Below are 14,773 nucleotides of genomic sequence, written 5' to 3'. Positions count from 1 at the left end.
CCTTTTTATTCCATACACATCCTTAGTCCTTTGGGATGATGTATATGTGTCTGTTGCTCTACATCACGTAATGTTGTAAGGTCCGTCTTGGAATGACCGCCAAATCAGGACACTGCTGTCACACTTATGGTTTGGTGATCTATGCAGTGTTGGTTTCGTCTGAGGGTCTACAACTGTTTATTTCAACTATGGCACTGACATGTTCAGGACAAGTCTAAACTAGACGAAAAGTGCCCAGGTCTGTTATCCTCAGCTTCTGCTGCAGAGTTGTCTTTCCCTTGTGTCCTTGAAGCTGTTGACCAAGATATGATCTCCAGATGTGGAGAGCTTGACCAGTGTCTCCCTTTCTTCAGAGTGTTAAATTATTGACCAGGATTTATCTCCAGGGCCCTGTTCCACAAAGCGATCTAAGCGCTTTGAATGTCATAAGTCATTGTTAACTTATATAAGTTTTCATCATCTTAGCGCTATAACTGTTATAAGTCAGTGTTAAAGTATGGGAGTAATTATCATCTTAGTACTATGACTGTTATAAGTCAGTGTTAAAGTATGGGAGTAATTATCATCTTAGTACTATGACTGTTATAAGTCAGTGTTAAAGTATGGGAGTAATTATCATCTTAGTACTATGACTGTTATAAGTCAGTGTTAAAGTATGGAAGTTATTATCGTCTTAGTGCTATGACTGTTATAAGTCAGTGTTAAAGTATGGGAGTAATTATCATCTTAGTACTATGACTGTTATAAGTCAGTGTTAAAGTATGGGAGTAATTATCATCTTAGTACTATGACTGTTATAAGTCAGTGTTAAAGTATGGGAGTAATTATCGTCTTAGTGCTATGACTGTTATAAGTCAGTGTTAAAGTATGGGAGTAATTATCGTCTTAGTGCTATGACTGTTATAAGTCAGTGTTAAAGTATGGGAGTAATTATCATCTTAGTACTATGACTGTTATAAGTCAGTGTTAAAGTATGGGAGTAATTATCATCTGAGTACTATGACTGTTATAAGTCAGTGTTAAAGTATGGGAGTAATTATCGTCTTAGTGCTATGACTGTTATAAGTCAGTGTTAAAGTATGGGAGTAATTATCGTCTTCGTGCCTAAAACTATTGATTAGATGTAATCTCAAGATATCAAGTGTTTGTCTGATGTCACCCTTGGTTCAAAGAGTTAACGTTGATTCCTGACCAGTAGTAGACTAGTCATATACTATTGGACACACCACTGGCTGTAACGCCTTATAGTGACGTGTTGTCAACACAGCTGTGCCGCTGTCCTATCTGCAGGTATGATTTAGTAGGATATATGTGTCCGTCAATCAGTGTTTTATTAGTTGGGGGAGCAATCTGGCATTGATATTGGGGGAGCAATCTATCTCTCATACAGCCTTGAAATTTCCCACCTGTAATGAATGTGGCTGCCATGTTGGCGAAGTTTAACCTATCGGGTGACAGCAGCAGTTTGCTGTAGTAATAAGATGACATGCCTGAACCAAGTCACCGAACCTGACCACAACGTCCATGTTACCACCATGAAAGAGATTAGCATAGGTTCTTGCGATTTAGGTCTACCCCCGGGTAACCCAGAATCTGCATGTGCGTACACTGGAGGACCGTATGGACAACACACTCCTCGTCCATCAGTTTACAAAATGCAAGACATTTTTGTTATGCCATTCAGTTTTGAAGACTTTCCACATGGTTGGTTGGTGTTGGTTGGTTGGTGTTGGTTGGTTGGTGTGTTGTTTAAAGCCGTACTCAGCAATATTCCAGCTATATAACGGCGGTCTGTAAATAATCGAATCTGGACCAGACAATCCAGTGATTAATATCATGAGCATCGATCCACGCAATTGGAATCGATGACATGCATCAACCAAGTCAGCGAGCCTGACCACCCAATCCCATTAGTCACCTTTTACGACAAGCATCGTCGCCTTTTACGGCAAGCATGGGTTGCTGAAGACCTATTCTACTCCGGATCTTCACGGGTCTTCCACATGGTAATGTCTTCATGTGTATGATTTCTGATTTGGGTTTTTTACGGAAGTTTGAACTGTTAACATGGACCCTGCTGGTGAGGTATTCCACAGGGGGTGAAGCTGACAGGTCTGATTGTGAGGTTGGGTGCCACCCACTCATAGAGCATCAACTTGATGGTTAGAATTGGACTTCAGCAACCCATGCTTGTCTTAGAGGTGACTAAAGGGATCGGGTTGTCAGGCTCACTGACTTCGTTGATGCATGTCATCGTATTCCAGTCGTGTAGATCGATGTTCATGGTGTCAATTGCTGGATTGTGTGGTCAATACTCGATTATTTACAGACCACCATCATATAGCTGAGTGCGGTGTTAAACAACAAACAAATAAAGAAACTGCTAGGTGGAACCCTTGAACAACTGGGGCAGCTTCATTGAATAGTGGGGTGGTCAGGTAGCCTGGTGGTTAAAGCGTTTGCTCGTCATGCCGAAGACTCAGGTTCGATTCCCAACATGGGTACATTGTGTGAAGCCCATTTCTGGGGTCCCCCCGCCGTGATATTGCTGGAATATTGCTAAAAGCGGCGTAAAACCATACTCACTTTCTCATTGTATAGTGACTGAAGCACCAGTAAAATATGTTTTATTTTATCAGTTGAACTCCGATAAGCGAAATTCCGAAAATTACTATGTTATGTCTGTTTATTTTATGGTGAATATGTTTTGCTATTCAGTCATATTCAAAAAGGTTCATTAACATGGTTAAACCAAGAGCATTAGGAGAATGTTCTGACCAGGATGCCTCGAAGAAATCAACTTGCGAGATGCGTAACTTTGGCCAGTATCCTACACATCCACCTACATACACACACAAACACACACAAACAAATTAAACAATTAATAAGCCAAATATCTTTTATTTCCAGTGTCCATTGAGCTTGTGGCTGTTGTGCTATTCGGCCTGGACAGCGAGGACATGTTTGGCCTCGATGGTCACACAGTCACCCTTGATTGGTCATTCCACGTTGCCATTGTTGCCCTCTGCTTCATATTCCTCTCCATCATCTTTCACGCCATGGAGGCGAGCCGTGCCGCAGACCTCATCCGCAACATGCAACATCGCCTGACAGTCTGGACCACACCCTACACCCTGTTTGTAGACCAGGACCAAGCTTAATGATACATATGGTTGTGTTTAGTGGATTTCGACTTAATGATATAATTGTATATACAGGTTTACCATACTGTTTACGGTTAACTTCTACTAACAATGCAAAACTCATCTGCAATACATTCGGGTCGTGGTTGATAGGAGTATTTACCATTTGGTAAACTTGTGCGACAGTGTTTAAGTGGGTAGGGTGTATTTACAATAGTGAGAAAGCTATTTTAATTCACATCTCATATTCACTTTGGTAGTGGGTTCACTTTGTAAATATGTCAGTTGTCAATTTGGAAACATATATCAAACCATTCACATTGTTTCAATTAAACTGACTCATTAATTCTTCATGGAATAATTATATCCTGGAGGGAGATAATGTAGGTCATTATTCCTGAAGTGGTAATAATTTTGAAAGATGATAATTTTAACAGAAATTGCCATTACCTACCAATCAGTATTGAAGGATATTTTTCTCATATTTGTGTTTATGATAAGAAATCGTTGTCGGCTTGTGATGAGTCAGAATTGATAATTAACGTTAACAGGTTTATTGCACTGCAGACTTAATTGGCAGTGTGAGAACATTATGACTGCATATATATGTTATAGCTATATACTAGACTTGGGCAAGTATGTTGTCCTAGCAACTTTAATGAAGTGAATCAAAATCCACTTTTGTCTTTGTGTAGACAAACATCTTGTGATGTGTATCAATCTATCTATTAAGGATTGTGTTGTTTCAAAAACTTCCAGATGAAATTACCGAAGAAATAGAATAGAAACACAATAGAATATCATTTAAGGTGTATCACTGGCTCTCATGAGGGTCCATTAATGTTTTTTTCTCAACAGATAAGCTTCTTTGAGAGGAATTAGAAGTTGGAGTACTAAGTAAGGATAAGATATATGGATTAACATTTGTAATAAAGAAGTTGTTCATCCATATATCTTATCCTTACTTAACAGAAAAGCTGCATGTGTTGATTAAACACATATATATTCTTATTAATATGTGATAATATGTCTACAAGCATTTATCTCAAGTGCCTAACTATGTTTCAGTATTTCAGTATTTTATGGATTCCTCTAACAAAACTCAAACAGTTTTACAAGAATATTTAACACAAGTTAAAGTAATGGCATTATATAATGACATATGGACTATGTATTGGCTGATATAGTGGTCACCTGTATCACATGGTCATATGGGAGGATTTTCATCCTCTTTCAAATTTTGTAAAATCCTTCCATCAGTGTATGAAATATTTGGTGCTTCGTAACTGTGGTAACAACAGTCAACTCGTTCATGAAGCAGGAGTAATCTCCCTTAGAATGGAATGTTTACCCCTAGGATTTTATAAGTGCTTCTCCGTGTATTCTCTCCAGCTCAATTCTGTAGTTTTAAGACAAGCCCAACATTCATACATAGGACTTATTGTTTTTAATGTTTCTATACACGTTTTCGTGTTGTCTTCTACATTGTTTAACTGCACAAACATCAAAGGCAGTTGAAATGTTATTTATTTAAAACATTTTGAGATATGAGTAAATTCATGTTTGTTTGGTATTTCTAAAGTTGTTATATTGTGATCCTACACCTGTGACATTGTTGACATATACTTCCACCTGGACATCATTATTCAAATGGACATTATATCTCATGTTTTTACATACTAACACTATTGCCTGTCTTCCTGCATTTACAACTTCATCAATTTTAATCTGTGGATTGAATCTGTTTTCTGAAATGATTCTCAATAATCTGATAATGTAGTCTGATATTAGCCCATGAGAGTTGTATTGTATTTTCTTGTTTCAAGGGTATTGTTACGACCAAAGAAAGTCCTTTGAGATGGTACTAGGCTTCCTGTATCCTGTCCAGCATTACATGACTTCAGACAGTGCAAATATCAACTCTGTATATACCTGTACATATATATGCTTTGTTGGGGTATCTTTTGTGGAATCATGATATTTTTCTTCCTGCAAATCATATTTTCATGCAAATTAGTCCAGGACATTTGTTATGTATATTCTTTGCATGGTTGTAATCAGATCCACTTTCTAAAGTCTAAAGACTGACAAGTGGAGCAATAGCTCTGGCCTTAATAATCAGCAGCCATGGCTTACCTACAACAGACCCAAATTCAGGTTGTATATAATAATATGATTATGAAGTAATTATCAAAACACATAGTAAAATGTTTGACAAACCAAAATCAAAATGAATGTTTGCCCTAGGTTTGTCAGCTCCAGTCCTGTCACCAAAGTGGTAATGCCTGAGATGACTCTGGGCTCTTCTCCCCCATCAAGCAGACATACCGTGATATTACTGAAATACTGTTTAATAGGGTATTAAACCAGACCAACCCACTCGCCCAACTAATACATAGGAGACACAGCATTCTTGGCTGGAAATGGAAAATTGCTAATTTCAGTCAATTAGGTATATGAAAACTGTAAATACTGAATGCCAATCAAAGACTTTCAGCAGGCATATGGCTGTAATACTGATGATGAGGTCATAATTTGTGGATAAAAACAGATCTGATAAAATGTTTATTTAGTTCGATGTAGTCAGTGTATGAGCAAATGTTTACATTGATATGTTGCATCATCCTCTCTGTCTCCAGGGGCGGTCGGGTAGCCTAGTGGTTAAAGCGTTCGCTCGTCAGGCCGAAGACCCGGGTTCGATTCCTGACATGGGTACATTGTGTGAAGCCCATTTCTGGTGTCCCCCGCCGTGATATTGCTGGAATATTGCTAAAAGCGGCGTAAAACCATACTCACTCACTCACTCACTCTCTGTCTCCAGGGCTCGCATTGCGGCAAACCTACACTAACTCCTGGATCCATTCCTCGCACCTCAAATTACCCGCCCTTGATTTTCATTGTCATCATCATCCAATTTGATTCGCTATGTTACTAAGTCTAACGAGCCAATCAGAATGTGAGGTACAAACCAACGTCAATTTTGGATTTGCGATATTAACGCCATGGTGGCCAGTCCCATTAATTACAATTGAGTTTGTGAGTGATTCAACATTAAAAAACAGACTTGACAGCATAACAATGCCGTAAACAATTGTTTTGATGGAAAGAATGTCTTGCATAGGCAAGTCCCTTACCTATTTCCTTTTTCCTTATCAGGACGTTTGATTGGTCGGTAAAACATTCATGAAAATCAAGGGCAAGTAATTTGAAGTCACAAGAACCAGAGGACTGGATCAAGGGTGTTGTGTAGGTTTACTAAAATGCGAGCCCTGGAGATCTGGAGGTTGACATTAAATGAGCTGTTCCTCACTGCAGTCACAACACAGTAATCTTCCCGAGGCAAGGGAGTTAACTGACTATAAAGTCTGGTTTCCACCCCTGCCGAATAGGCTGGCATTATGGAGCATATTGGCACTAACGAGTCTATGCATAGTCCAATCAAAATCACATAATGAAATTGACATCCCGTTTGTAAACTGCCATACAGATTTTGGTCACTTGCAGGATTTGCAGAGCATGTGTACCGCCAACTTGGCTTCAACTGATAAATCATTTCATATTATTAATCAAGGTCCTCATGTGATTTGATGTGCTTTTCGAAATAAGACCTGTTTTATTACAATATACATTTTGATTATCGATGTTTAATTGCAGGAGTTACGACAGGGTAACACTGTCCATGTTAAATTGCAGGAGTAGAATTACCTTGTGACCGTTGATGTGCAAGTTGCAGCTTGTTGCTGGCTTCTCTAGAAGGGACTTGCTTCCTGCTTCAGCTGATCCTCTAGCAATAATGCAGACATCTTATTAACAGCTGTGAATTTGTTTTCTTCAGTAATGTTTTTATCTGCTGCTTCAGATACCATTGTATTTGAGGAGAGTACCATGAGAATTTCATTGTCATTTGAATTTCCTAATAAAACTGTTAAGAATTCAATGTGTCTATTTATATTTTCATTACAGGTATCCATGAAATGATGCAGATATGTCGCACTGACTGTTAAGATACACAAGGGCATCTCAAACACAGTAACACCACACAATAACAGGCATCTCACACAGTAACAGGCATCCAACACAATAACAGGCATCTCACACAATAACAGCCATCACACACACAATAACAATCATATCAGACAATAACAGGCATCTCACACACAGTAACAATCATATCAGACAATAACAGCCATCTCACACACAGTAACAACCATCTCATGCACAATACAGGCATCTCACACACAGTAACAACCATCTCACACAATAACAGCCATCTCACACACACAATACAGGCATCTCACACACAGTAACAATCATATCAGACAATAACAGCCATCTCACACTAAGTAACAACCATCTCACACACAGTAACAACCATCTCACACACAAAAACAGGGTGCCGCCTCCATGGTCTTGTGGTAGAGCGTCCGCCCGGAGAAGGGAAGGTCCGGGTTTCGATCCCCAGCTGCGTCATACCAAAAGACGTTTAAAGATGGTACTTGTTGTTACCCTGTCTGGCGCTCGACATTAAGGGGCTAAAACAAGGACTGGTCGGCTCGGAGTCAGTATACTGTGTCTGAGTGGGGTATTCATGTTAAACTGCGGCATGGTATCTCAGTGAGCTAGCACTATAAAACGGCATCAGTCCAGACTAGTACAAGCAGCCACACACACACACGTGCATGCACGTCGCTATATAAGTGCAATAATCTTGGACGCGACGTTAAACCCAATTTCACCTCACCTCACAATAACAGGCATCTCTGCACACAGTAACAACCATCTCACACACAATAACAGGCATCTCACACAATAACAGACATCTCACACACAGTAACAATCATATCAGACAATAACAGCCATCACACACACAATAACAGGCTTCTTACACACAGTAACAACCATCTCACACAGTAACAGGCATCTCACACACAATAACAGGCATCTCACACACACAACAGGCATCTCACACAGTAACAGGCATCTCACACACTGTATCAGGCATCTCAAGCAATAACAGGCGTCTCACACATTAACAACCATCTCACACAATAACAGGCATCTCACACTGTAACAGGCATCTCACGCAATAACAGGCGTCTCACACAGTAACAACCATCTCACACAATAACAGGCATCTCACACACAATAACAGGCATCTCACACACAATAACAGGCATCTCACACAATAACAAGCATCTCACACACAGTAACAACCATCTCACACAATAACAACCATCTCACACAATAACAGCCATCTCATACACAACAGCCATCTCACACACAATAACAGGCATCTCACACACAGTAACAACTATCTCATACAATAACAGGCATCTCACACACTGTAACAACCATCTCACACAATAACAGCCATCTCACACACAATAACAGCCATCTCACACACAGTAACAACTATCTCACACACAGTAACAACTATCTCACACAATAACAGGCATCTCACACACAGTACTTAACAACTATCTCACACAATAACAGGCATCTCACACACGAATAACAGGCATCTCACACACAGTAACAGCCATCTAACACACAATAACAGGCATCTCATACAATAACAGGCATCTCACACACAGTAACAACCATCTCACACACAGTAACAGCCATCTCACACACAATAACAGCCATCTCACACACAGTAACAGACATCTCACACACAATAACAGACATCTCACACACAAGAACAGCCATCTCACACACAGTAACAGCCATCTCACACACAGTAACAGGCATCTCACACACACCTTTGGCTGCAGGGGGATGTCTTTGTGGTTCACTTTGCCTCCACACTGCAGGAGATTAACAGTTTATACGAGCCCAAGGACTGCAAGGGCCATGTCACGTATTGCTGCGTTACCTATTCTAAACAATAGGATGTTGCAAAATGAGGAGACCCCCCTTCTAGCCTTACAGTCGTGTAAGGCGCCGAATGTTCGCTGCAGAGTTGCGTCCCTTGTGCACGCTATAGAAACATATGATCGTGTCCCGTGTCTTTAGGTTTGTCAGCACCATACCCGTGCTCATGGGTTTCACCAAAGCTTTAAACGTCTGTGACCTGCGTCACTTCAGGCTCCCCCCCCCCCCCGGCTTGTAAGGATCGGTGACTTGGTTGCGTGTGATCGTATCCGAACGGCGGGGATCGATGGTCACAATTTCAATCACTGGATTGTCGTGCTTGATTCCATTATTTGCGTTAAACAACAAAGAAACAAGCACCAACATGATCCGCGTCACTCACCGGCATCTGGTGAATTCCTGCCACATTATGCTGACACCTCAGGACATCATCGAACTCACACTCACTTACAGGAATTTTGGGTTAGAATTGGTCAACAGCAACTTCAGCTTGTCGTAAGAGCGACCAAATAGATCGGTCGATCGATCCCAATTGCGTGGATCGATGCTCATGATATTAATCACTGGATTGTCTGGTCCAGACTCGATTACTTACAGACCGCCGTCATAAAGCTGGACTATTGCTGAGTGCGGCGTTAAACAACAAACAAACAAACACTCACTAATTTAACATCTGAATCTACCTCCCAAAATGCAGAAATCCCACAGCCGTGGTATAACCTTGTAGTATACCGATCTAAAGAGATTTACCCCGGGGAACGGTTCGTTAGTTTAACCCTACTTATGGCCGTGTTAATCTGCTAAACCGCATTAGTTACCACCTAGGATCCGATCTCAGTAACAATGGACACCGTTGTCATGATGACTAAAGCCATATCTAATAGCTGAGAGGCAGGCAACACTTGCCACTGGTTCGGGGTCCTTGCCGAGACCACACGTCAATTGGGTGCATGCTAACCTGTCGTCACGTTGGTCCTCTCATAGACACATCTGAAGACTTTGTCATCGAACACCAACGATCGTGGACAATAGACACTCTTCGTAGTACAGCTCAGTTGTGTGATCTAACCAAATGACTGATTAACATCTTTTCTATTTGTATCGTGTACAGACCGTAACCCAACCTGACCATGACGTCATCAACTCCACTGGCTTGGTCGTCGAGTCGACAGTACTACCACTACAGATCGGTGTTCCCAACGTCAGATACAGGCATGCAGGCCACGCTTCACAGAAACGTTCCAAGAAGAATGCACTCGAGACGAACTGTCGAGAACCCAGCCATCAACATCTTAGCAGGAAAAAAAATTATCGAACGTCAACGTCTTCCAACCAGACTCCCTAAATGCTACCTCCCATACCTATCCCAGTTGGACACAGATGCTGATGAAGTATCCGGGGGTTTGACCAACCGAGATCTACCCACTCTCAGATCACTTCCGGTCCTTCCAGAACGCAGGTTCACGTCTGCTGATGTCAATAGGATCACAACGAGGTTATCAACGTATGACGTCAGCCGTGTGCCAGAGTCACGGGGATTCCCTATGAAGGAAACCGAAATGCCGCGCAGTTCCGGACGGGTATACACGGATACGGAAATACACCAGGTCGTCCAGAGGCTCAGTGATTACAATCCCAAGAAACACCCAGCAGAGTCGAAAGGAGTGCCAGCTGATTCAGATCTCGCACCCTCTCATGGAAAGTCAACGTCGAATGGGAAACAGTTTTCTGATGGCGAGGTCCAGGCTATCGTCACCCGGCTGCACACATTTGATCCAGCAAAATGGCCGCCGGAGTCCAAAGCTCCCACATCGGACTGAAACCCTTGCTGAGAAAGGACATTGTTCTGTCAGTGACTGGAAACGTCTGCCACTTTCGACCAGTGTAATAGTAAGATTCACAAACCTATCTGTTCTGTAGTAAATAACACCGACCACTGCCCCTTTCCTTTGTAAATCACAATATCTCTGATTAAACACCTCGAATGTAAATTTCCAAAACTGTTGTTCTTACATTTGAACGTTTTCATAATAAAATACGTCATGGATCCTTTTCTTCTCGTTAGACAATTAGCCCAAATGTGTGCTTTGAGCCGGATTTCCAAATGGACTAATATTATTATTTGCATCGTTTTTGTGATTTGATGAGAGACCACACACAAATCGACACGGTTTCTTTCCGATTTGATGTACCACATGTGTTTACATAGGTCTTCATCAACCCATGCTTGCCGTAAAAGGCGACTGTGCTTGTCGTAAGAGGCGACCTACGGGTGGTCAGGCTCGCTGACTTTGTTGATGCATGTCATCGTATCCCAACTGCTTTGGTCGATGCTCATAATGTTAATCACTGGATTGTCTGGTCCAGACTCGATTATTTACAGACCGTCGTCATATTGGAACATTGCTGAGTGCGGCGTTAAACAACAAACAAACAAACAACAGCTGAATGCACATTTTCCGCTTGTTGGAACAACCACGTTTAACTTTTATATAATTCTGAAATCAGATTCGTTGTAGAACACTGGTTAGTAACGCCAAACTTGATCCTTTATTACTTCACTTAGCTGTACGCAATCCATACATGTAGGTCTAAAATAGATCGCAACAGACGCCTGTGTGAGTCAGTCATACAATTGTGGAAATGGAGATGTCAAGAATATGTGTAAAGGTTATGTGCGTTGTAATACCGCGACACACCTTACGTCACTATTAGGATCCGACCATTTGATATTCTCAGTGTGCGTGCGTGCGTGTGTGTGTGTTGACCAAAAGATGCAAGAAGTTAAAATAAAAAGGCTTAGGTTTAATTAAAATAATATCTGGTTTTGCAGTAGTAGCTGTAATAAATATCAAGACCTCACACAGAATCACTTCCCCCTATTATTAAATGGTCGGTCTCTTAGTGGTGCGCGTTAATGGGTGACAGTGACAAAATACACCAAAGCATTCCTGGCCAATACATGTCTCAGTTCACCTCAGAACAGTTCTCTGCGGCAATTGTAGTTCAGACATTATGCAGCACAGTCATTAAACGGTAGTGAAATACTAGCATCATATTTTTGATAGTATTGTTAATACGAGAGTTGGGGAATCAGCTCGCTTGGCAGAGGTACCGCTATACACGACAAACCCACACAACAACACACGACCTGAGTGAATAAACAGTCAGTTTATTACACAGCCATAGAATCCATTCTATATATAATCAGTCAACACAAGAATGTTTACAATCAATTATTAGAGAAGATTTACAATCAGTTATAGAAGTACATATATGAGAAGAACATTACATGAACATGATATAGAATCATTACACAAGATAAATACATGTACAACATTAGTCACGATACTTATTCCAAGGTACACAATGTAATACAACAGTTTACATATGATTGAATATAGTTTACCCGACAAACTCTAGCTAATACATAACCCGAGTGGGCAATCATACAAGATGCACATCAGTACCATACTCGTGCTCGTGGGTTTCACCGAAGTGGTAAACGTCTGAGACCTGCATCACTTCGGGCTTTCCTCCAACATTAAGCTGACACGCCGCGGTGTAACTGGAATACTGTTAAAAGCGGCGTTAAACCCAACTCACTCACACACAAGAAGCATTCAGTTCAGCCACAATACATATTCCAAAAGGTAAACAACGTAATAAAGTTAACACAATTGTCATAATTTATACACAGAAGTATACGATAATATCTAAGATATACATTCAAGTATGACACTTACAGTAACCAACTTGCAGGTATTGCCAAGGGTAATAGCATATAGTTAAGAATTAACATAGTACAAGATAGTAAGGTTTCTTACCTGAGTGAATAAACAGTCAGTTTATTAGACAGCCACAGAGTGATTTGTGACTGTCTGGCGTCCGTATTTATACCTATTCTTGCTACTACAGATAATCTCAATTACTGAATAAAGTTGTTATTGCGAACTTTAGTGGCGCTCTCTAGACAGAATTCTATAATTTAGTTGATGATAAAGGTGTTTCTGAGTGAAGTTTAGTAAGAATAATAGCTTACTAGTTCCTAGCATGCCACGAATGGGTGCTCTGTCTTTACTGAGATGATTTCATAACTGATATCTGTGTTATGGTAAGAATCTCTTGTAAGGCCTGTTCCAACGAATTGTGGGGGCACGGGGGGGCCAGGCGTCTAAGGCGCCGCGATTCGCTGTGCAAAGTTGCGTCCCTTGGGCACGCCAGAAACCTATGATTGTGGGTTTGAATCCCGGTTCGCCCCGATTATGTTTCTAGGTTTGTCAGCACCATACCCGTGGTCGTGGGTTTCGGTAGTAAAGTGGTAAACGTCTGAGACCTGCATCATTTCGGGCTTTCTTCCGAGATGAAGCTGATATGCCGCGATATAACTGTAATGCTGTTAAAAGCGGCGTTAAACCGAACTCACACACTCACTCACTCTGCCAAAGAGGCCGGTGGGATGACATATTGGTTGAAGAGTTCAGTCCTCACACCAAAGACAATGCTAGAAGCCCATGCTAGGTCTCCTCTGACGTGTTAGGGCTGGAATATTGCTTCACGTGGCACAAAACAAGACTTACTCTACTGTAATGTATACATAGAAGAATTTTCATTCAATGAGCTACGGATTTTTAGGCACATCTTTTAGTATCGTTCAACAGAGTTAACTCCCTTTCCCTGGCATGCTCAGACACACTGTCACGTAAATCGACAAAGGGATTCATTTTAGCATTTTGATAGAGGGAATTAGCATAAATGTAGCACACGTTGATACGAGTAAATGATCTTATTCAACTTACATGCATTTGCCGCCGAGCGGAATAGTATGAACAGATTGTGCACAATGGTGTTCGGTATTTATTTCCTTACACAGTACTTACCTCCCTTTTGATTGATTATGCGTTCCTATTCATGTGGTTATTAATAATGTATCCGAAAAGTGATAACGTGACAATACAGTACAATGCCTTTCGACGATCAGGAGGAAGGTGATCTCGTAAAGTGATAATGAATAAACAATTAATGAATCAAGATACAGTTTTAAAGTATAATGTATGAACTTCACGGAAGAAAATCAATAAAATCATCTTGACTTAAGGTAAATCTACACGTAATTTTGGTTTTGTGAAATCAGAGACCTTATACCGATATATTGTCTCTGGTGAAATGTATATATACATTGATGCATGCCAATATTCCCTATGAAAATAGTAGAGATGTTGACACGTTGAGCTGTACAGTGTTTTATGTATATATAGCTCAATACACGTAAGAGAATCAGCTGATATATACGTTGATTGCACATGCAGAATAAACCACGTGTGTAGCAATGGGTTTGTATTTACACCGCCAGTGCCGACTCTGTCGACAATGACCACGTTCGAATAAGCGGGTATACACCCGTGCTTGCCGTATTCATGTTGAGGGGTGTTGACAGTAAATATACCGCCCGTGAGCAGCGCTGGGAATGATGAGCGAGGCTGCCGAGCTGATGAGCTCTCCTTGTGGATGCCTCAAGGATGGAGGCTGCAGTAAGTGCCACACAGTCTGCTGCTGGAGTGCACATTAATGATTGGCATCCTCAGCGCGGGCCTGTCTTGCATCCCAGTGGCCCTGGTCATGGATTGAGACGACGCTGTAGCCATCTGCAGATATGAGTTAGAAGTGGTAAAGATCATGCGAGGGCCATACATCGATTATAAACGCTTCATTGTACAGGTAGTGGTTGAAGTGTTGTCACTTGAATCATGTCCTAG

The 14,773-nt window shown here is 41.1% G+C and overlaps 2 protein-coding genes across 2 annotated transcripts in view; both read left to right on the top strand.

Moving 5' to 3' along the window:
* Positions 1–7,080, top strand: part of LOC124131629 — a 34,150-nt gene extending 27,070 nt beyond the window's left edge. Inside the window, exon 3 of the mRNA XM_046495023.1 lies at positions 2,911–7,080. Within this exon, the coding sequence (XP_046350979.1) occupies positions 2,911–3,161 (251 nt within the window). The 3' untranslated portion in view covers positions 3,162–7,080. The remainder of the gene's footprint in view (positions 1–2,910) is intronic.
* Positions 7,081–10,147: 3,067 nt separating this feature from the next.
* LOC124131740 lies at positions 10,148–10,837 on the top strand. Its single transcript, XM_046495210.1, has one exon. The coding sequence runs from the start codon at positions 10,148–10,150 to the stop codon at positions 10,835–10,837; it is 690 nt and encodes a 229-aa protein (XP_046351166.1).
* The last annotated feature ends 3,936 nt before the right edge of the window (positions 10,838–14,773 follow it).

This window comes from Haliotis rufescens, unplaced genomic scaffold (assembly GCF_023055435.1).
Source record: "Haliotis rufescens isolate VD_foot unplaced genomic scaffold, xgHalRufe1.0.p SCAF_1, whole genome shotgun sequence".
Taxonomy (NCBI): domain Eukaryota; kingdom Metazoa; phylum Mollusca; class Gastropoda; order Lepetellida; family Haliotidae; genus Haliotis; species Haliotis rufescens.
Note: the sequence above shows the minus strand (reverse complement) of the source record. Positions and strands in the feature narration are given on the sequence as shown.